Genomic DNA, 22,185 nt, shown 5'->3' with positions numbered 1-22,185 from the left:
AGGTACCGGGCACCCGCGAGGGGGAATCTCGCCCCCAGGACCCCTTCCACCTTCCAGCCCACACCGGGGGCAGGAAGCCCGCCCCATCCCTACCCCGCGGGCCAGACGGCCTCTCCGAGCCTCCCTCCCCGTCCCTGGGGGGTTCAGAAGGGGCGGTTTCAGCCGGGGGAGCCCCCTCCCTGCTGAACCCCTCGGCATGCGGGGGCAGGGGACGACCGTGTCAGACGGCCTTGGAGCTGGGAGGGGTGGGGCGTTAGCTCCGCGGAGAGCGCCCCTGCCCAGCCCGGGAGGTGAGGCCGCCAGGCACCTCCCTGGTGCCAGGTACAGACTGCCTGACCCCGGCCCAGCCCCGCGGGGTCATGGCGTCCATCCCTCCCCCCCTCCCCTGAGAGACCTGGAGGGTGACCTGCGGATCCAGGCGGGGTGGGGGTGTGCATCTCTCCTCCTTCCCTTAGCCCGGCCCAGTCCGTGGTGGGATTCCCGGCCTCCTTGTCCCCCTCTTGGGAAGTCCCTGCCCACCTGGTCACTGTCCACCAAGGACACCTCTCCCTCCTCTCTGTCTCTCTGTATGTCGGGGGGCGGGGGGAGTGCCCGCTCTCTTTGTAGATGCATCACCTCCTTGCCCACATGGTGCCCCCACGACCACACTTCATTTCTTGGCCTCACCAAGCCTCCTAAGCTCCCAGCAGTGCCTTGTCAACTCCACACCCAGCAGTCCCTCTTTCCCTTCCTCTTGTTCCAGGTTCCTCCCCATCCACCTCCCATCTCCCCTCCCAACACGCAAAACAAAACATCTCTGGACACCATCCTCCAACCAGGGTCCCAGGAAGTCAGCCATGACAGCCCCCTGCCCAGGCTGCTGCTGGGACCCTGCACTCAATCCACCCTGGCACAGGCCTTAAACCCTTTAGCACTGGCTGCCTACTGCCCCCTGGGAATGGGGGTGAGGTCTTCTACCAGTGGAACCCTCTGGCCTCTGGTGTGAGAAAAGCAGGCACCCACTGTCATGTCTGGGCCCGCTGGTGCCTCTGCCTGGCAGGAGGCACTGCTGTGTGCTTTCTGGAATTAAGGCCACCAGTCTGACCCTTCCGACCTTCCACCGTCCCTCAGTGTCCCCTTGGCTTGGGCTTGATACTGCTGCTTCCCCCAGCTCAGGTCCCTAACAGGAGAGTGGCCCTGTTTCCCTCATCTCCCGGCTCCAGGGTTCAGAAGCTTTGGGGCAGGAGAGAGAAGGAGGCAGGGCAGACAGACAGCTACAGCCGCTAGGGACAGAAATGTGGACATAGGCAGGGAAAGAAGCTAAGGTCCCAAGGCAGTGGCCAGAGACGGCTGACCAGAGACAAGCTGCTGTGATGGAGGGGACCTAGACAAGGCCAGGGCTTGGGGCCCCTAGACTGGACATGAGTGGGGGCAGGGCCTGTCACAACAGATCCCTTGGCTTAGGGCACACTTCTTGCACACACAGAAGATGACAGCTGAGCCTGCCTGCAGCATGTGTGGGTTAGAGGTCCGTGGTCACCAGGCTGGGGGGCCTCCCACCACAGGACGGGGTGCTCACAGGTGCACACATGTCTTCTGGGAGATGTCTGTGTGCATTTGTCAGGTGCTGTGGATGAGATATGTGTGCCTGTTGGCATATCTGTGTGTAGGTGTGTATATCTGGCTGCGTCCCTGGAGTGTGTGTGTGTGCGTGTGTGTGCGTGTGTGTGTGCGTGTGTGTGTGGTTGGTCTCTCTCGAAGCAGCTATCTGCCCATGTTTCTGTTCAACCAACACCCCCACCTGGCAACTCCCAGCCTGGCTGCTTTGTAGGGACACTAGCTGGTACGGTGAAGGCAGTGACCCCGGTCTTTGTCCTCACCTCCACTACCCCATCCCATGGATGGCCCCGACCCCACACTCTGGGCTCCAACCCTTCCCTGCCCGCTGGGGAGGCCCCCCTTGAAAACTGGAGTGATGAGTCCCTTTCTGACTTTCCCCACTGTTATTTTCCATTGCCATGGCCACGGGTGGAGGAAGCGGATGCCAAGGGGGGCAAGCTATGGGGCCTTGTCTGCTGACTTGGTACACAAACGCAGTTTTTCCAGACACTCAACTCAAACACACACACACTCACAGACACACATAGTCACATACTTAACAACACATTCAGACACACACACACTCCCCAGGGCACCCCCAAAACTTCCCCACAGACTGGTTGCCCCTCAACACCTGTTTGGCCTGTGCTTTCCACCCAGTCTACCTTTGGGGGCTGCTACCCTCCTCAGCTGCAGCCCCCAGCTCCCCAGGGCTGTGGCTGATGGAGGGCTCTTTCCTCTACCCAGACTCCCAGCCCAGGAGGCCCTGTCCTATCTGGGGCTCACCTGGGGCCAGTTGAAACCCCTGCCAGGTTCCTCAGAGGCCTGGGCTCCTATCCAGACACAAGGATAGGAGTCCCATCAAATCATCTGTCCCTGCTCTGGGCCCAGGGGGTCAACCTGACTCTGGGCCACCTGGTCCAGTTTAAGACCCACATCTGCCCTGCCCGCCCTACCCCCACCCCCAGGCTAGGTGCTGTTCACATTTGCTGCTTGAACAAATGGGGCAGGGTGAGCTCCCTGACATCGCCCTCCTGCAGCCTGTATCGCAGCCACATACTGGGCCAGCTGGCACCTCAGCTCTGCCAGCCTTCTCCTGCCAACATCGGCCAGGTGGGGACAGGGTGGTTAGAACAGAGACACTGAGAGCTGCTTGCCCCTGGCTTCCTCTGTTCAAAGATCATTCCACCCTCCACCAGGACAACATAGGGGCATACCAGGGCCTGAGACCTAGGGCAGGGGGTGCAGTAGGGGGTTCTGGGTGCACCATACTGAGGCCTGTTCCACCTGCTCCCTCCCCCCTCCCCCGCAGGCCCCCTGAAATTCTGTTCATGGCCTGCTTGGACTGATGAGAGCAATCAGGGGCCCTGCCCTGGAGCAGGAGTCCAGAGAGGGCCCAGACACCACATTTTGGTGAGGCATCTGGGGCTGCCAAGCCCAGCCCACAGTGACTGAAGAGGAATTCTAGCCTCAGGGTAAACGGGTGTGAGTGGAAGGAAGCCCCTTCAGGCTGGGCTGGTCCTGCTTCCGTGCACCCAGGTGCCCTGCATGACCAGCACACAGTCTGGGAAACTGTGTGGAGCCACAGCCCGACTGGGACCCAGGCCTCCCAGAGCATACTGCCCCTCCATTAGGCCAGCTGAGTCAGGGACACTCAGACATTCCCAGGGCCTATTTTCAGCGTCTGATCTCCTGGGACCCCTTGTCTACCCAGAGATCCTGCCCTGGGGTGGGCCTGTTGGGCCTGAATGGGGCTGGGTGAGTGGGGGCTAGAGGCTGCCCTTTCCCAGGAAGGGTTCCCAGCCCAGGCAGCGTCCTGCGCCCAGGTGGGAGGGCGGTGCCTTTCCTCCTCACCTGGAAGCAGGAGTCCAAAGTTCTCCTGTAACTCCCCCAGCCAGCCCCACCCCCAGCCAGCCCCACCCCCAACCAGTGCACCCCTACCTGTGTCCATACTCTGGCCATAACAGAGGTCCCCCTCCCCCTCCGTCAAGGCTGGGCCTGGTGCTGGAATCTGAGTCCTGGAGCCAAAGCCCTGCAGAGCCGCTTCCAGTTCAGTGTTACTGGCCCTGCAGCTGGCCCGGTTTGGGGCCCGGAGCCCCCCTCCCCACTGCCCCTCTGAGACTTGGGAAAACCACCACACCGGGCCACCCTCGCATGCGCCCAGCACCGGTCCCCCCGCTTGCGGCCCAGGTTGGGGCCACTGACAGTGTTTTCTTGATACCCTGCCCACCTCCTCCAGGCACTGATGCAGTTTGGGGGCCAATCATCTGGCACTGGATCCAGGGGTGGACTGAACTCATATCACCCCCAAGTCCTAAGGAAGTTCAGGGAAGCCAGCTTGGGCTTGGTGTGGTCTGCAGGGTCTGGGAGAGCCAGGAACAGGTGGAAGCTGGGGCGGGGGGGAGAAGACAGATGGGGGGGCAACCCGTCTCCCCAATGCCAAAGGTCACCATCAGGTGGAGTGGTGGGGCTGGGGCCGGGGCAGGAAGATCTGGGTCCTCAAAGAAGTGGGGCAGAGGGAGGGCAGACAGAACAGGCCCTGCAGAGAGGCCTTCCTGGGGCCCTAGCCAGAACCCTCCAGGGCCAGGTCTGATGCAGTGCAGTCAGGGCTTAGGACAGTGAGGGAGGCCGCAGGACCCTGTGAGCAGCCCAGCTTAGTGGAGCAGGCTGGGGGTGCGGTTGGCCTGGCAAGTCACCAGGGGCCTCGGGGGTCTCTAGGCTTGGTTCCCGTGGGCTCTGGGCGGGGGGAGGGGTGAAGCAGTTCGATGGGCATTCTGGCTGGAGCCGGGAGGTGGAAGGGAGGCCTAGCAGCCTCGTAGGGAGGGGCGGTGAGGCCGGGGACACACCCAGGGACAAAGGCGCGCATTCCTGCGGCCCTTCCATCTTGAAGGGGAGTGGAGGGCGTTCAGGGCTGCGGACGCCTGAGGAAGCACCTGGCTCGCAGCCTGGAGGGGAAGGGGTGTGTGGGGGGTGTTCCTGAAGCTGGTGCCATCGAAGGAGCCCTGGCAGCCAGGCGCCCACCGCCCCCGCCGACGCAGCCAGGCGACGCAGAGACAAACAGTAGCTGTACCCGCCTGGGTTTCCATGACAACGCCTAGGAAACAAACAAGGCTGCACGTCATTCTCCGCCCGCAGGAAATGGGGAGGGGCCCTCCCTGGGCAGACCTGGGGGCGCTGCTGTCCCTGACCAGCCCGGGGGCTGGGGGCTCATCCTTCCTGGAGAAGACCCCCCTCTCCCGCCCAGGCGAGGTCCTTACTCACAGATCGGCTGTCAGCCCCCGGCCCAAGCTTTGGGAAGGGCGCGCCGCCCACCACCGTCTGCTTCCGACATAGTTTCCACTAGAGCCTCCCGAGGGAGGGGCTCCCAGTAGCCTCCCACCCCACCATCTCCACTCCCATGGAGTCAGAATTTCCCACCAAACACCCGGAGCTGCAGCGAGCTGGGGTTGGGGCAGTCTGAGCTCTCTCCAAAACGACCTCCAGCCAGGAAGCCTTGGCCAGGTTGGCATGGAAGTGAAAGGAGGAGTCGCCCCAGTCCCTCCTCTGAGCATGCTACGTGGGCCCCAATACTGGGCCCAACCTCCCCTCTGCCTGGGGTAGGGACCGAACGCCCCTCCGGGGTCCCTGCTCCAGCTGCCCTCGCCCGCAGACCAGCCGCCCGCCACCCGTTCTGGCTGCATTCCCAGCCTCCAGGTGGGGCAGAGACGCAGCTGCCCAGGCCAAGAGCTGGGCTGGCCGAAGGCTGCACCTGGGGTGCAGAGCACATGTGGGCCGGGGGACGAGAATGGAACCCCAGACACTGGGGTCGGGGATAGGGGCCCGAGAGGTGCCCAGGCCTGACACCCCTCGCAGACAAGACTGGGGCAGGCAGAGGTGGGGGAGCACAAAGCCCGAGGTGGGGGTCCCAGACTGGGCCAGGGCAGGCGCTGAGCTGAAAGAGGGCGCCCTTCCGGAACAACGCTGCATGTGGGGAACGGCGCCCTCTGGTGGGAGGCCCAGGCATGGCCAAACAAAGGGAAAGCAGTCAGGAGGGCCCAGGCTGGAGGCCTGGGGATGTGGCGGGGCTCCGTTATCACTGCAAACCCAGACACTCGGACGCTGGTCTGCCGGGAGCACGGCCTAGGGAGGGGTGCGGGCCCCAGGCCCTGGCCCCCGGCCAGCCATCCCTGCTCCTGGGCTACCCCCACCCACCATGAGGCAGACCACACCACCAAGGCCTCCATGTCACCCTGTGCACAGCAGTGGGAGACTGCACAGCTGATCCCTGCTGGTCCTGTCCTGACCACACCCCTCCCCCTTTCCCTCAGCACCTATCCCCCTCCCCCCACATGGGTACATCCTCAGTTACACGGGCTGGTCCCCCACTTGATGCATGGTGCCTCTGGGCCTCTAACGGGTCCATGTGTACCCCGTACCCCCAGGCCCTCTGTTGCTCCTGGCTGCACCGAATGCTGGCATTTGGGGGGGGGCGGGGGTGCAGGCTTAGCCACACATGCACTCCGCCCATTACCATAACCCAGGCTGCTCCCCTCCATGGATCCTCTGCCCACCTGCTGCTGGCCAGAACCTCAGGATGCCTCCTAGGCCCCCTCCTGCCCTCCTGCCATTCTGGCTCCTCTCTCTGCCACCCACCCCATCTCAGTATTGGCACCATTGCCCAAGCCCCTCTCAGCCCCATCTCTCCTCATCAGAAAGGTCTCTGGACTCTGGCCCTCCTCCCATCACCCTTGGGTACAGGATGCTGCCCCCACCAGGAACCAGGCACAGGGGTGTCGGGAGCACTTGTGGACAGAACAAAGGGACCCTGTCCTAGACTCTTGTCCATCCCACAACCAGAGACACAGCTATGATGGCCTGCAGTTCTCAAATTCTTTATTGACAGCAAAAGTCCGGGCGACGTTGTGTCTGACCACATGAGGGCCATAGGGCAGGGTGCTTTTGAGATGGTGTGGGTACTGGGCAGAGGGGTCTGGGCAAGGGTGCATTCAGCCTGTGGGAGCTGTGAAGGGCGTGGCCCAAGGGGAGCATAAATAATACTGGTGGGCAGGCCAAGGGAGCAGGGGAGGGAGAGAGAGCCACCTCCAAGAGACCCATACTCAGGGACACAGGACATATGGGGACACAGAACACACGGGGACACCGGACATGGGACAAAGACACAGGACACATGGGGACACAAGACATGGAACAAAGACACAGAACACATGGGGACATAAGACGGGACATGACATGTAGGGACACAGGACTCACGGGGACACAGGACACTGAACACACGGGGACATAGGACACAGGGGGACATAGGACACATGGGAACACAGGACGCATGAAGACACAGGACACACAGGGACACAGGACACATGGAGGCACAGGACACATGGGGACACAGGACACGGGACACAGGATACACGGGGACACATGGGGACACTGGGAGGCACAGGACATATGGGGCCATACAGACACGGGGACACACAGGGATGCATAGGGACATGGAGGTACACAGGACATGCAGGAATACACAAGGACACGGGGCAATTAACACAGGGGCAATTAACACAGGGGAAACAAGCCGACTGAAACACAAAGACAACACAGAAAATGGGGAAGGGCAGATGGGCCTTGTCGGTAGATAGTGAGAGGCCGCCTCCTCCCCAACACTCACGCCCTGACTTGCAGGCTTAACGGGCTGGGGCAGAACAGGAAGCAATGCCCGCCGCACCCCCTCCAGGGAGCCAAGCAGTGGGTCCAGCAGGGGCAGGGCAGAGGCAGAGGCAGAGGCGGGTGACTGCGGAGGGCTGCGCCCTAAGGCTGAACTTTGCCTTCGGGGTCCCGGTCATAGATGTAGCTCCCCACGGCCCCGGTGTTCACGCCTGTGGAGATAGGCAGGGGTGATGGAGAGAGGCACGGAGGGGCACGTGAACCCCGGGAACCGCTTGAGAACACTCACCCTTGGGTCCGAAGAGTATTCCGTAGCAGGGCTTGTGGCAGTAGGGTTGGCCATCATGCTGGGGAGACACGGAGGGGCTGAGACCGGAGTTTCACTGGCCCCTCCACCCTATGCCCCAGTGCCTTTCTCTTCCACTCAGACAACACCATTACGCGCCTGTCTCCCTCCCTGTGCGCCCTCAAGCCCCCAAGGCCAGGTGCAGGCTCCCTCACCTGGGCCACTAGGCATCTAGGAGCCCGCGTGTCTCCACTCCGGCCACCAGGGGGCAGCCCCACCGCCTTGGCCCTCCAGGGCTCCCCAGAAGCGCACGCTCGCCCAGTCCCACGGGCCTGCCGCCTCGGGAGCCCCTTCCTCTGCCCCTCCGGCCCCAGCCTGGCCCCATGCGTCCCCCACCCACGCCCCGCCCCTTCGTGCGCACCTTCCGGCCCACCCGAGCACCCTCACCTCTGCGTGCCCGCCGGGCGTCAGCGTCTTCCCGCAGCGCTCGCAGCGCAGGCACGGCCGGTGCCAGTCCTTGCCCAAAGACGTCACCTTCTCGGCTGGGAAGGGGGAGAGGGTGAGCCGAGTCCCTCGGTGGAGGCTCGCAGAGGCTGGGTCGGGCTAGGGCAGGGCCTGTCACTCACCGAAGTAGACCCTCTTGTTGCAGCGAGGGCACATGTTGGGCTCTCCAGTGAAAGTCGTAACGCTGGAAGCTGGGGGTGGGGGCAGGTCAGGGCAGGTGGGAGGGGCAGAGGCTGCCCCCACACTCCCAGACACCCAGCCCAGCCCACCTTTGCTGGGCCCCTTGGGGGGGCCGCTGGCCTTCCGGTCCTCCGCTCGGGACACAGGGACCTCAATGGGGCCAGTGACTTGGGGCCCCTCAGCCAGGGGCTTCTCATAGATGTAGGAGCCCGCGCCACCGATGTTCACACCTGTAGGGTGTCAGGCACAGGTGGGGTGGGTGGACAGAGGCCTGGCCATCACCCAGCCCCCACCCCAAATGTCTCAGAAAATGGCCCTTCATGGTCCATCCCATAGGGTCAGGATTTCCCCCCAGGAGGTGTGGGGAGGGGGCTGGGGACAGATTCCCAAGAGGGGCATGGAGGGTAGCTGCTCTCGGGTTGGAAAGGGCTGTCCAGGAATGGCCCATTGTGGGCAAAGGCTCCAAGCAGGAATGGGATGGGAAGCCAAGGTGGTGTGGCGGGGGCGGCACCCCCGCTCCACCCTGGGACCCACACTTGGTGCAGCCCTGAAAGCCCTGCCAGCCCTCACCCTGCTCCACTCGCTGGACCTAAGCTGTAGGTGGTCTCTGGTGTTGGTGGCTGTAATGGATTGAACTGTGTCCCCCCAAAATATGTGTCAACTTGGCTAGGCCATATGTGGCTGTCCTCCATTTTATGACTTTCCTATGGGTTACAATCTCTGCCTGTGGTTAAAGAGGGTTAGGGTGGGATGTAACACCCTTGCTCAGGTCACATCCTTGATCCAATGTAAAGGGAGTTTCCCTCGAGTGTGGCCTGCACCACCTTTTATCTTACAAGAGATAAAAGGAAAGGGAAGCAAGCAGAGAGTTGGAGACCTCACACCACAAAGAAAGAAGCACCAGGAGCAGAACAAGTCCTTTGGGCCTGGGGTTCCTGAGTGGAGAAGCTCCTAGTCCAGGGGAAGATTGATGAGAAAGACCTTCCTCCAGGGCCGACAGAGAGAGAAACCCTTCCCCTGGAGCTGACGCCCTGAATTTGAACTTCTAGCCTGCTAGACTGTGAGAAAATAAATTTCTCTTTGTTAAAGCCATCCACTTGTGCTGTTCCCATTACAGCAGCACTAGGTGACTAAGACAGTGGAGAATCAGCGCCACCCACCTCAGCAGGGCCCGTTCCAGCGCATGGGGTGGGGGCACAGCTCCCAGGCCAGGGCAAGTCCCAGAAGTCGGGGGGAGGAACCCATGCTCACCTTTGGGTCCAAACAGTGTGGCGTAGCAAGGCTTGTGGCAGAAGGGCTTCCCGTCATGCTGGACAGAGGGAGTGTGGGGGTGAGGGCCATGCCCACCTCTGGGCCCTTTCCCAGAGACTCCTTAGGAACCCCTCCCTGCCTGAGGAAGGAGGGAGCCAGGAAGCTGACCCATCCCGACCTTGGCCCCCACCGCAGCACCGCCCCCATCCCACCCCTGACCCCTGTCCCACCCCTAATCTACACCCCCAAAGGAGCGGGCTCACCTCAGCGTGGCCCCCCGGCGTCAGTGTCTTGTTGCAGCGCTCGCACTTGAGACAGAACTTGTGCCAGTCCTTGCCCAGGGAGCTCACCTTCTCGGCTGGGGTGGGGGAAGGGTCAGGACATGGCCAGCACCCCACCTGTGAGTCCATGCACTACCCAGCCACTGCCTGCCTCTTCACAGGCAGGCGGCCCCAACAGCCCCCAGGGACCCCTGGGGTTAGCCCCAGCCATTCCATGTAGCAGCCTCAGCACACTTTCCAAAACTCCCAAGAGGCAGCTTGCCTTGCGCCCCGCCCCTCAGGGCACTCTGAGATGGCCCTCCATCCTGTCCTGGGATGGGGGCCCCTCCCTCCACCACCCTTCTTTAGCAAGGTTAGAAGGGTCAGAGGCCTTTCTCAGGAGGCCTTGGCTGGCCGGCCCCAGCAGCCAGGGCCCTGTCCATCCGTCCCCCCTCTCTGGGTCTCTGTAGGCACATGGAAGACCCTGGAGTCAAAATCTGCAAGGGGTCCATGCCATTAATCCTCCCAACAATGCAGTGACGAAGCCTTGATCACACGTGCTCCTCTCACGTCTCTGCTTCTCCCACACCTGCTTCCCTCATACACCTGTCTCCTTCACACCCACTTGCCTCCCTCTCATCCCGACTCACATTCACACACCTGCCTCCCCCCACATAAATGTCCCTCCATACATACCTGCCTACCCACACCTCTGTCCCACCCCACCTATGTCAGGCCCTATTGGAGCTGGCAGAGCATCCTGCACAGGGCCTGGGAGCTGGGGGTGGGCCCCTCGCCTCCAGCATGGCCTGTGGGAAGGCCAGCCCAGGTCAACACAAAATGCACCCATCCTTGTGCCTCTGTGGCCCCAGGCAGGACCCCTGCCATCTATATTTAGCTTCCTCATCCTGAGCCCTGGACTCCCTGTCACTCCCTCTACCTCTGGCTGCTACTTTGTTGCCAAAAGTCTGAGACCAGCTGCAAGGGTCGGGTCAGGCACCCTCCTGGACCCTCCCCCAGGCTGCTGAGCTGCCTCCCAATGGACGGAAGCCAAGGGCCTCCTCATGGGAGCACAACAGGAAAAGGGAGGAGGAAACGGGGCAGGAAGAAGGGCCAGAGCAGAGCCGGAATTCCGAAGGGCAGGGGCGGCAGAGCGTCGGTGGCGGGGGGTGGGGGGGGTCAGCCAACCTCCCCTGGTTGTATTCCACGGAGCCATCTGGCAACCTCGGGGAGTAGGGGCCTGGCCAGGACCCAGCCCACCCTGAGAGACCAGGGTGCTGCTGGGGAACAGTTAGCTGATCAGGCCCAGGTGCTGGGGTTCTCCAGGTTGGCCCAGGGGAGGGGCTTTGAGTGCCAGATCTCCTTAGACCCCGCAGACCATGCCCCTCATCCCACGGCAGCCCTGACTTCAACCTCTCTGGCATGAACCATTCCGTCTGAGGCCACCGGACCTCATCCAGGGCAGGTGGAGCTGGCTAAGCCTTTGGGCCCGGCTCTGGTGCCAGGCCTGGTGTCCCCTCCCAGCACCCTGATAAGGCCCTGGAGGCTGTGACAGCAGCAGCTCAAGGCTGCCAGGGCCTCGATGCTTCAGCCAGGCTCTGGGGTGGCCCTCAGACCCAATGGCCCATTGACACCGTACACGCGGGGCCTGATTGGGAACATGGACTGACTGGACCTAAATGGCTTGGAAAGAAGCTGAGCTCTTGAGGCAGTGGTACAGCCTCCTCGGTTCTTCAGGGTATCCTGGGCCTGATTCCACACAATTCTGCTTAGGAGTGTGGGCTGATGAGGCAGGGCAGGCCTAGGCGGTGCTGGGTGAAGCCTGGTTGGGGGGTGGGCCGGATCCTGTGCTTCACCCCCGCCCCTTGCAGTGCCTCCCAGACAGGACAGGAGCCAGCAGGAGCCAGTGGGTCTGAGGAGTCTTTGTTTTTTGTTGGATGCCAGCAGCCGCCAGGCAGGCAGAAGCACTTTTCCGGGTTATCTGGAGGACTGCTGGCCAAGGCTCGGGAGAGCCCCAGGCTGGCCTCTTCTGGCGTGGGGCAAAGTCATAGGCAGTGGACCAGCAGGACAGCCCTTGGGGGTGTCCCCACTGGACCTGGGGCCTTGCAGGGCAGGAAGGGCCCTTGGGAGGCAGCTGGAAGCCCCTCAGCTTCAAGCCACCAGCTACTGCAACACTCCTGGCCAAATCTGGTCCCTTTCCTCTGGGAACAGCAAACAAAGTGTGTGCTCCCCCTCCCAAAGGGCTTCCTTCACTGCAGCCTGGCTCTGACCACTGTCCGCCGGATGACCCGGGAAAGATCCCCTGTCTGTCCTGGCCCTCAGGCTGTCTTTGGTTCTGGCACTAAGTCGGCCTCTGTCTGTGCAGGCCGTGGGGGTGGGGGTGGGGGTGGGAGGGTAAGTGGGCAGGACCCTCCCTGGCAAATCTAAGGAGAGAAAGAAGGGAGTGGGCAAGAGCAGAGCAGGTAAGTAATCCAGACCCCACTGTGAGTAGCAGGGTGTACCAGTGCCTGCCTAGGGCCTCAAAAAGTCCAGGAGAGGGGGCTCCAACTCAGGGGCATCCAGGCAGAGAAACCGCCAGCCCACTACGCCCTTGTGTCGGAGCTGTTCTGACCTTGAGGAGGAAGGGGGGCCTGGACACCGGTGCTCCCTCATGCTCGTGGGGACCCGTGTGTCACCTGCCCTCCCCCCCCACCTAAAACTCCTGGGGAAACTCTAAAGAAGCCAGCGCGTTGGGACACGCAGGAGGGGGAGGCCAAGGTCGCCTCCGCGTGGAGTCCAGACAGAGCCCAGGCCCGGCCCGGCGTGGGCAGAGGTCGGGGTGGGGGTCAATGCTCGGGGCCACGAGAGCCCGGCCGCGTGTCTGCGGGCCGGCGGGTCTGGGGTCCCGCCAGCAGGGAAGGGCCCCGAGCGCGGGCGTCTGGAGCCTCGCCCGACCCGGTCCGGCGCAGCGGACCGCGATGCGCCCGCACCCCGGAGCGCACCCCAAGCCCCCGGCTGCGTCCCGGGCCGACCGAGCTCCGCTGCCCCCTGCCAGCACGGGCCCCCCAGCCCCCAGCGGCCCGATCCGGGGTCGGGCGGGGCCGGCTACGCCTCGTCCCAGCCCCACCCTATGGCAGCACCCGCGTGGGCAGCCCGCGGCGAGTCGGATTCCGGGCCGCATCGGGGCGGGGGCCGGCGCACGTTGTGTCCGCGGGGCGCTGGCTCTGCGGCAGGGGGCTGGCAGCGAAGGGCGGCTACGGCGCTGGCGCTGGCGCGGAGCCGGGCCGGGCAGGGCACTCACCGAAGTACACGGTCTTGTCGCACTTGGGGCACCTGGAGGCCATGGTCGGTGCGCCGGCTCTGTCCGCGCCCGCGCTCCCGCCGCTCCCGCCGATCGCCGCCGCCGCCGCCCCGCCCGGCCCCGCCCGGCCCGGGCCGCCCACGTGCCCATTGGCTCCGCGGCCGAGGCGGGGCCTCCGGAGCCCGCCCCCGACCGGACAGCCGCCTGGGGGCGCCGCGGGGGCGCACCTGCCCCAGGGTGAGGCCCCGGCCTGGCGCCCCCGCTGCTGTCGCCCGAGGAGGCATCTCCACGGCCAGCCCGGGGGAAGGCGCCGTCGCCCGCGCCCTGGCCGTTGCCATGGCGAAGTCAGGGCCGCGGGGCAGGGGGAGCGGGGGGCAGAGGTCGCGGGGCGGGGGGGGGTGCTGAGGTCGCAGGGCAGGGGGCAGAGGTTGCGGGGCGGGGGTCGCGGGGCGGGGGCGCGGAGCCGGCGCCCCTGTGGCTCCCAGGGAGCTCTGGAAGGCGGGCCTGGGCCCTCACCCGCGGTCCCCGAAGACGCACACGGACGCCCCGACAGACAGGTCCAGTCCCCCGCGCCCAGGCTGGCCCGGGTGGGGGCGCGGGCTCCAGGAGGATCCCCACCCCGCCCCGCCGAGCTCGCGCTGTGCCCTCTCCACTTCCCTTTGTTGCTCGGTTTCCATAGCAACGGCCGCTCGGAGGGATCGGAGCCGGATTCCAGGCGGGGCCGCGGCCACCCACACCAGTCTCTGTCTCGTCCCGGTCCGGGTCCCGGTCCCCGCTCCCCTCCCCCGACCTAACACTGTCTGTGGTGCTGAAGCCTGAGCGGAGGCAAGGCTTGGGGACTTCCCCTGCCACCTCCAAAAACACGACCGAGAGGAGCTACGGGCGGGGTGGGATGGGGTCTGGATCTGAGCGCGGGAGGAGTGACCAAGGGGACCCGCCAGCGCCAGGGTCGTGCTGCACGCACTAGAGGCGATCTACCCAAGCACCCCCACCCAGGGGGCAGCCAGAGAGACCGTGGCCGGAAGACTTGGGGGCGGGGGGAAGGGTTGGGGGCAGCCCCCAGGACTCGGTCGCTCGAACTACCCCGGACCTCGGCGGCATGCGTCCCTTTCCTGGACTCATGATGACGCGGACCTCAGGCCTCGGGCCTCCTGTCGGCCTGGGGAAGCAAACCAGATCCGGTCACCACCTACCGGCCCTTAGTGCCCCTGGGATGCCCCTGTCCTCCCTCAGCCAGGGCCCACCTGCCCACCCTGCCCTCCCGTGGCCTCCTTTCCGGGCTCCACCTCACCTTCAGGACTTCTCTGCCTGGCCCGCAGACCCTTCCTCAGCCCCTTATTGGACAGAGCAGCCCTCTCCGGGGCCCACAGCCTGGCTTTGGGGCCAAGACCTGCCCACTCCCTCCACCTGGTGTACCTGCCAGCAGAGGATGAGGACAGGGCTTCCCTCACCCCCGCCAGCCCCTTGCACCTGACATATTTTTGGAGTGAATGGGTGAGGGAGCCAGTATCCCAAGGCCCCTGCCCTGGGACTTGGGAGTACAGGCCCAGGGAGGATCCTTTACTGCTCCCCTGACCTGGTTCCCCCCGGGGCCCCTCACCAGAAGCCCAGCAGGAAGTTTCCTCCCACTGTACTCAAGTCCCACAGACACTGCCGTCTCCCTGGCAACAACAGCCTGGAGCCCTGTCCCCCCCCCAAGCCCGACTGACCAGCCTGACCAGCCCCCCCACTCTACCTCTGGACCTAAGCCAGCCCAAGCTCAGTCATTCCCGGCCCCACTGCTCAGGCTCGGCCTGAATAATTCATGGGTCCCTTCCACTCCCCAGGCCGGGAGCTCCTGGCCCAGCAGCCCCACCCCAGCCCCACCCCTGGCCACCAATATCTGCAGACCTGCTACGGAAGAGGGGAGGACCCCAGCCCTGAGTGGGAACATGGGTGGCGGCCCAGGAATGGCATTGGCATGGGCCCTGGGCGAAGGGGAGCAGCAGAGTGGGGCCCAGGGATGCCTCCAGCCCTGCTCTTGCCCCCCCCGCCCCATTTTCTTGCTGCAGTCCCTGGGCCAGGGCCAGCAGCTCCTGAACCAATGGGTCTATTCCAGGCCTGGCAGGAAGGGACATGGATCGATGGGTGGCAAAGCAGTGGCCTTGACCCTCACCTCTGAGGCCAATGTAGCTGGGGCAGTGAGAGCTTGCGGGCTCCCAGTGCCGGGGGTGCATGTGGGGCCCTGGGTGGGCAGTGGCAGAGGTGGCCACAGTGGCAGAGTGCCCTGTTGGATGGCCCAGGGTTCCCTTATAACCGTGTCAGGTCACCAGGGATCCCCAGTATCGGCCTTCCTGTCTCTCCTTTGCTGTGGGGAACCCGCATCTGGGCTGAGGGGTGGCGTGGGGGAGGTCTAGAGCAGGGGAGGTTCACCCAGCATCACCAGACTAGCCCGTCAGCTCTGGAAGGGTGCAGCCCCTGCTCTGGGGCTGGGCAGGGAGGGGCCTTACAGGACAAAGTGGTATGTGGCCACACTTCTGGGCCCAGAGCCCTTGCCCGCCCCAGACTGTGACACCCCCCACTCCAGTTCCTGAGCCTCAGCTTGGCCCCTTCAAGGCCCTGGGCTCAGACCTGCCCAATAAATGGGTACAGCAACCAAGGCATCTGGTAGAGGAGAAACCCCAGGAGCAGGCAGGGACCCCAGCCCTCCTCATCTGAACAGCGCTGCCGGCCAGGACCTGTGAGAGAAGCCCCCTCACACCCGGGATGGCAGACGGCACAGGGCGGCCTAGGGGTCAGGGGAGAGCCAGGGCCTCTAGGCCTGGCCAGGGACACCTCAGTGCTGGAACGTCCAGAACAGAAGACAGAAAGGGGACTGGGGGGAGGGGAAATGGTGGGTCTTGGTTCTTCGAGGCTCCCAGCAGGCCTGAGGTGAGGCCTCCCACACCCTTGCCATCCTCCAGCCCCCAGGGCCAAGGCCGGAAAGGCCTTGAGGCAGGCTAGCATCTTCCTCAAGGTCATGGCCTGGCCCCCAGTTCCCCGCTCAGACCCTGCAGGTAACGCCCGGCAGGGGCTCACTTCTTGAGGACAACGGGTACCAGGACTGCCGATTAGCCGAAATGGCTGTGGGGTGGGGGCCAGGCAGCTCCTGTCGGGGGTGGGGTGGGGGCCAGGCAGCTCTTGGCGAGGGTGGGGTATGCTGCAGGCACTTCCCGACACCCAGGCCCGCCACCCCACCACAGACTCTCGGAGGCCAGGACGCCCCCTTATCTGCCTTAGGCAGGCACACAAGTGGTTTCTATTTTAACTCCTCGCTGAGATTTCCAGCGTCACAGGCCCCCAGCAGGAAGTGGAGCTGGGGGAAGGGGGAGGGGGCAGGGCCACCACCCAGATCATCCTGGGTCCCAGGCCCCAGGCGGCACACCTGTCAGGCAGGCCTGAGGAGGCAGGGTATAGAGGTAGCACCGAAGTAGGATTTCTGAGAACGAGGGACTGGCTGAAACCTGAAAACTCTCCTTGTGGAAGAAATTTCACACCTGCCAGTAGGCAGCCCCCTTGGCTCCGAGTAGGACGTCTGACAGCTGGGCAGGCCCTGCCAACTGTGGAGGGTGGCTCAGGCCCTGGGCTGGGCTGCCAGCTCTGCCATGTGTAGGAAGGGCCCAGGGAGGTGGGGAGGAGCCGTTTCACCCACCCCAGCAGGGCGGGTCCAGGGCAACCGTGGGAGGAGCGGCCCCCATACCCACTTTTCTGAGGCTGCTGTGGCCAGGATCACCTGGGAGTCCCACAACCCAGGAGTGCCAGGGGAGGAACGAGCAGGGATGTACCAGCTGGAATGGGATGGGGAGGGGAGGCATCCTGCAGACACTGGGGCTAAGGGGCACAGGACAGGCACTCTGGGATGGGGTGGGGGGTGTTGGTCCCATTTTTGCCCCAGGGCCAGTACCAGAGCTAGGCTCCCCTGGGGCCGATCCATGGGCATTGCTAAGTGACAGGCAACTGGCTTGGCCTGAAGTCAGGCCACTGGGCCTCTCCCTGCCCCGAGCCCCAGGGGCTCCTCTGAGTGTTCTGCTGACCCTGCAGCCTGCTGCCTTGGACAAACACGTGCTCACACAGCCCACTACATGGTTATCTGACAGTGCGGGCCCCCGCTGCACTGGCTGTCCCTTGACTGCTTTGGCACTGAAGGGCCAGAGGAGGCATGTTGGACAGCTCCAGTGAGGGTGGTGCTGGCCACAGCCTGCAGGAGGTGGATGTGCAGGGCACAGGGCCCAGGTCACAGCAGGACCCCAAGCCCAGCCGTAGAGTGTGACCGCTAAGATGAGGGTTCTCCCCAGAGCCAGCATGCTTATGGGAGGACCACCGTCCTGGGGCCCACACGTGTCTGCCCACCTGCTATACCAGCTGGCCCTGCAGAGTCCTAGCTCGGGGTACCCCAGGGTCTAAGACACGACCTCGCCTACCCTGTGAGAGCCAGGGGGCTATGCTGTGCTTGGTAGGCAGCCCCTCAGCCCTAACACAGGGGACCTGCAGGGAAGGTCTGCGATACTCAAAGGTGTTGGGGGGGGAATCTAAGACAAGAAAGGGGTCGTGGATGAAAGACACAAGGAGAACGGGGGAGAGGACCAGTTTTTTTATGAGATTTTTTTCTTTGTTTTGTTTAATATGAAAATTACTTGAAAAGACAAGGGCCGACCCAGCAGGCAGCACAGCCAGTGCCGGCCACACCGACCCTAACATTCCGGGTGTGAGTGTTACAGAGCTCAAGTTCATCTACAAAAAAAGTAATAAAAATAAAATTTAAAATGGCACCTTCAACAAAACACAACGAAATCTTACAAGCCAGCCTCCCGCTGGGACGAGAGGCCCCGCGGTGCACCCGGGGCCCGAGGGCAGGCACCATGTCTCCGCTCCGGCCAAAAGTTAACACAAAGCTAGGGGCTCTGGGCATTCTCGGAATAAGTTAACCGCACTTCTCCCCAGTGTCCACGAGAGGGGCACGTTTTCTGGAGGGACGGTACGGGAGGGGCCACTACCAAAAACTGAAGAGGGGGAAAGAGGCGGCGGCGGCGGTGGCGGGCGGGAGCAGTCTGGTTGGGGGGCGCCGCCAGGCCAGGTGCCACAGTCACACTGCACGGCGGCTCTGAGCGGTGGCACACCGGCCAGTTGCCCTAGTCCTCGATGACAATGGGCTCATCGTTCACAGGTGGAGGTGGCGCTGGCCGAAGGGGCAGGGCCTGGCTCTGGCGCAGGGCAATGGGCTTGTAGGGCCGGCGGGCGGCACGCTTGGTTTCTGAGGACGACAGCAGCTTTCGGACCTTCCTGCAGGCGTGGGGACACACAGAACACAGGACGTGAGGCCAGGAACGGGTATGTCCCCATTACCCCCACCCCAGGGAAGGCCTTGCCACCTGGTCTCCTCGGTGGCCATGTAGAACACATCATCGGGGGCGTCAATCCAATTCATCCGCCGCCGCTTCACAGGGGGCAGGGAGCCCCCCCGGATCAGGCGCACTTTGGTGGGGTATGACTTCCCATTGAGCAGCAGGTTCCGGCTTGGTCCCTGCAGCAGATGGGAGGTGAGGTGTGACAAGGTGGTGTTGGGGGCTCAGCCACCTCTGGCTGCCTCAGGTCCCCCAATGTGCACACAGGATGGCAGCCCCTGCTGCGTCTGTGCTAGGCACCACACAAGCAGGAGGGGGACACCCAGGGCTGCAGCAGCTTCTTTGCCTGCACAGACCCCACACCCCCGCCGGCAGGGCCTCCTGAGGGCTGTACAATTCCCTATTTGCTGAGCCTGACACCAGGGGCCTGTGATGGGCGGTGCCCGCTCCCCCTCCCGGATGCCCCCATGTGGTACCTGGCAGGGTCACACCCGCCTGGGGCATGTGAGCGTGCAGAGGGGCTGTGGGCACCCGACGATGCTGTGTGCGCTGTGTGTGTGGGTGAGTACATGTGTGCATGTGCGTGTATATTCACACGCGGGGGGTCAGGACCCCCTCTTACCATGTGCCTGGTCTGTCCGTGGTTTGTCAAACCTGAGGGGAGAAGAGAGGACAGGACCATAAGACCCCGCGAGCAGCAACCTGCTGACAGCCACAGCCTGCACAGGAGGGATCAGGCTGCAAGGCGGTGCTCCAGCGTGGCGGGGAACACCCTCGGGCCTGAGCTGTCCTTTGTCCAAAGCCACGGCATCCTGTGCAGGCCTGCCCTACCAGCTCTCGGGGCTCTGAGCCTGCACTGGGCTGGGCAATAGGGATACCTGTGCTTGGGCTCCAAGGAGGCAGGGCCTTGGCCGGCTGACAGCTCACTCACCAGGGCTGCGCCACCCCTACCCACTTGACTGGGCCAAGACAAACGAGCTGTTTACACAGTAATCAGACGACGCCCAGCACTGCTGTCAGTACAGCAGCAGCACGTGGGGCAGGCAGAAAGCCACTCCAGACTCCAGGTGTAGCTCCCCACAGGGTCTCAGGGCTGCTTTGGGTCAGGCCACCCCGGGAAGAAGCTCCTAGGAGCTGGGCAGGTAGGGTGGCCAGCCAACTCTGGCCATGGCACAGGTTCCTCCACCCCGTGGAGTCAGGTGGTCTGGAAGCCACTGGCTAGACCAGGCAGCCACCACCTAACACATGGGGACGAGCATCCGCCTCTAGGCCTACCACCTGAGCCCTGGCCACCCCAGCAGGGCCACTGCTGCCTCTTTGCTCTGCCTGTGTGTGGAGGTGTGTGATGTGCACGTGTGAGCGTGAACAAGTGAATGTGAGTGAACTTGAGTGCATATGGGCGAGTGTGCATGTGAACGCATAGGTACAAGTAGGTGAGAACATGCATGTGGGCGCATGTACATCTATGTACGTGTGTGGGCATGCATGTACGTGAGTGTGAACGTAAGTGCATGTGCACATGAGCCTGTGTGTGTGGAAGTTCACATGGGGTGTGGACCCGGCTGGAGCTGGGGGGCACAGGGGTGCCAGCAGAACAAAGCCTCCGACTCCAGTGCCACATGCCTGCCCACCTGCCCGCCTGCCACATGGCTGCCCACCTGGCCACCTGCCTGCCAGCCCACCTGCCCGCCACATGCCCGCCCACCTGCCTGCCCGCCCACCTGCCCGCCACATGCCCGCCCACCTGCCCGCCACATGCCTGCCCACCATGTCGGCCTCACAGGATACCATGTCCCAAACACACACTTCTCAGCCAAGGTTTGGTTCGAGGAGCAGAAGCAGGCAGCCCAGGCCCCACCCGCAGGCCAAAACGCCCTCTGCCAGAGCACAGCCAGGCCCAGCCTCTTTCCTCCCAGCTCCAGGAGCCCCACTGCTTGAGCGGAGGGGAGGCTGTGGCACATGGCAGCCCCCAGGCCATGAGTCGAGGTGTCTGGCAGAGACCCAAGGCCCAGAACCCACGGCAGACACTTACCTAGGAAGGCTCCTAGAAGTTTGACAGATGGAGGAGGAAAGAAAGCACACGTTTCAGAGTCAGGGAGGGAGGGGCGGTGCCTCCCCCCTCCCCATGCAGCAGGCCCCCAGGCTGCGGCACAGTGATGCTTGGCGGTGGCCCCTTGCCCAGGCTGGACAGAGACCTCCACAGGCCCCATCTCCTCCCACAACAGAACCCTCCTGGAACCCGCAGGCTGGGACTGGGGTCAACACAACTGGTTTTTAAAAAAATCAACTGAACTAAACGGACTTTAATCTAACTTGTTTTTTTAGCAACTTTCCTCAACACAAACCCAAAAGCCCAAAGATGCTTGCTGACGAGGATCGCTTTCTGTGCAAGACTTGAGTCGGCCATTCCCACAAAACTGGGGACGGTGGGGGCCGGAGGGCCTATCCAGAGGGAAGGCTCCTGGGGGGCTGGAAAGAATGCCAGCCCCGCCTTGTCCCACCCCACAGACTACTTGGGAGGACAGAGGAGAGGCCCGTGGAGCCCCAGCCCTCAGAGTTCTTTACCACGGGGCAGATGGAATGCGATGGAGAAGACCATGTCCCATCTCAAGCAAGTGTGTGAGGGCCAAGGCAGCAGCCAGCCGGGCCAGGTGCTCACTCTGGGCTCACCTTGGAGGGGGGCCCAGTGAGAGGTGAGATTCCCCAAGATCAGCCAAGAAAGAGGGAGTGCCAAGGGACAGGACTGGGGCCTGGATGCCACCATCTCTGGGTCCCCATGGCCCAGCCACAACTCGCAGATGGCAGGACATCCTTGAACAAGACCATACCTGGGGGGTTCCACACCCAGAGGCCCCGTCACACCTGGGGGCTCCAGCTATCCAACCCCAGCTTCCCTTAGGTACCCAGGCCTGGTTCCCCTCAGAGGAATTGGCTCCGTCCACCATCGGTAGGATACTGGGCCCCCACCCAAGTATACGTATATCCATTTACAAACTACAAACATGTGCTACTAAGGTCAATCGTTAATGGCTTGATGTCTCTCTTTTCCCCGCTCTGAATAAGAAGGTGTAAGCATGAGTTCTAATACTCCTTTCTCCCTGGAGGTGGAGAGGCCTGCTGGCTCTGGGAGGGGCACATGGGGCACCATGTCCACCCTGTGGCCTGACCAAGGTTACTGGGGACTGGAGAGAAGGGCCTGGGTGTGCTTCTGCCTCTTTAGGTCGGCATCCCTGGGGGCCCTGGGGCCTCCTGGTCACTGCTGACCCCACGTTGAGGGCACCGAGGCCTGCTCCTCACCCACCCTCTACATGCTGGTACCCTAACCTTCTCCCACTGCCTCAGACCTGGGCAACCTTTCCATCCCACCTTAACCCCCCACTTGGGGGAGGTGCTGCTATCTCAGCTCAAGAACACCCCACCCCAGTCACACCTCCTACCCTAGTCAGAGCTATCCCTAGAGTGCCCTGCCCTGCGGGAGGCCCCAGACCTGCCCCCGACAGCCCCCACAGTTCAGGGAGAATCAGGAGGGGTCAGGGTCCTGCAGCTGCTGGGAGACCCCCACCCCACACCCCCCAGGCCGCCTGTGCAGAGGTGCACACAAAACTGCAGGCACAGCACAGGGCTACACGAGCCAGGCACAAAGCATGCGGCAGTCACAGCGTGAGCGCGGGGCAGTGCGGGCACCAGGGCCACGGTGCAAGGCCGTCCACGGGCCGGGCGCTGGCCGGGCCCCACCACCCACATGGAGGAGGTGGCCTGGGCGGGGTGGGCCAAGGCTGGCGCTCGGCGTGGACTGCCTTGCACGCTTGCACGCCCGCCCACCCTCCAAGC

General features: G+C 63.6%; 3 protein-coding genes across 54 annotated transcripts in view; all 3 read right to left on the bottom strand.

Annotated features, from left to right (window-relative positions):
* Positions 1-3,717: 3,717 nt before the first annotated feature.
* Positions 3,718-5,559, bottom strand: LOC126084692 (uncharacterized). 3 transcript variants are annotated; one of them, XM_049899400.1, is made up of 3 exons: positions 4,996-5,559; positions 4,512-4,672; positions 3,718-3,967 (listed from the first exon to the last, which is right to left on the bottom strand). In XM_049899400.1, exons 1-3 carry the CDS (start codon positions 5,342-5,344, stop codon positions 3,893-3,895), a joined length of 585 nt encoding a protein of 194 aa, XP_049755357.1. In that variant the 5' UTR covers positions 5,345-5,559; the 3' UTR covers positions 3,718-3,892. The 3 variants fall into 3 exon arrangements, with proteins under 3 accessions (XP_049755357.1, XP_049755355.1, XP_049755356.1); XM_049899398.1 differs by lacking the exon at positions 3,718-3,967 and having other exon boundaries at positions 3,981-4,672; positions 4,840-5,559; XM_049899399.1 differs by lacking the exon at positions 3,718-3,967 and having other exon boundaries at positions 3,981-4,672.
* Positions 5,560-6,404: 845 nt separating this feature from the next.
* Positions 6,405-13,105, bottom strand: CRIP2 (cysteine rich protein 2). Its single transcript, XM_049899402.1, has 8 exons — positions 12,995-13,105; positions 9,718-9,812; positions 9,455-9,512; positions 8,293-8,433; positions 8,146-8,214; positions 7,967-8,061; positions 7,523-7,580; positions 6,405-7,445 (listed from the first exon to the last, which is right to left on the bottom strand). Exons 1-8 carry the CDS (start codon positions 13,035-13,037, stop codon positions 7,378-7,380), a joined length of 627 nt encoding a protein of 208 aa, XP_049755359.1. The 5' UTR covers positions 13,038-13,105; the 3' UTR covers positions 6,405-7,377.
* A 4,469-nt stretch (positions 13,106-17,574) lies between these two features.
* The window catches only part of MTA1 (metastasis associated 1), a 50,669-nt gene continuing 46,058 nt past the window's right edge, over positions 17,575-22,185 (bottom strand). For 49 of the 50 annotated variants that reach the window (XM_049899348.1, XM_049899350.1, XM_049899361.1 and 46 more), the window contains exons 14-17: positions 20,387-20,398; positions 18,977-19,008; positions 18,382-18,533; positions 17,575-18,292 (exon numbers count right to left, since the gene is read on the bottom strand). In XM_049899348.1, the coding sequence (XP_049755305.1) occupies positions 18,142-18,292; positions 18,382-18,533; positions 18,977-19,008; positions 20,387-20,398 (347 nt within the window). In that variant the 3' untranslated portion in view covers positions 17,575-18,141. The remainder of the gene's footprint in view (positions 18,293-18,381; positions 18,534-18,976; positions 19,009-20,386; positions 20,399-22,185) is intronic. The other variant, XM_049899391.1, reaches the window with a different exon arrangement.

Source organism: Elephas maximus, chromosome 10 (genome assembly GCF_024166365.1).
Source record: "Elephas maximus indicus isolate mEleMax1 chromosome 10, mEleMax1 primary haplotype, whole genome shotgun sequence".
NCBI classification, from domain to species: domain Eukaryota; kingdom Metazoa; phylum Chordata; class Mammalia; order Proboscidea; family Elephantidae; genus Elephas; species Elephas maximus.
This window is presented reverse-complemented; position numbering and strand designations above follow the sequence as displayed.

Coding starts and splice junctions, on each gene's coding strand:
- LOC126084692 (XM_049899398.1), bottom strand. CDS start 5,258: ATGCAGCCAGAACGGGTGGCGGGCGGCTGGTCTGCGGGCGAGGGCAGC. Junction 4,673..4,839: donor CGGGGGCTGACAGCCGATCT/GTGAGTAAGGAC, acceptor TTTGTTTCCTAG/GCGTTGTCATGGAAACCCAG.
- CRIP2 (XM_049899402.1), bottom strand. CDS start 13,037: ATGGCCTCCAGGTGCCCCAAGTGCGACAAGACCGTGTACTTCG. Junction 9,813..12,994: donor CGACAAGACCGTGTACTTCG/GTGAGTGCCCTG, acceptor CCCCCACCCCAG/CCGAGAAGGTGAGCTCCCTG. Junction 8,062..8,145: donor CAACAAGAGGGTCTACTTCG/GTGAGTGACAGG, acceptor CCCCCTTCCCAG/CCGAGAAGGTGACGTCTTTG.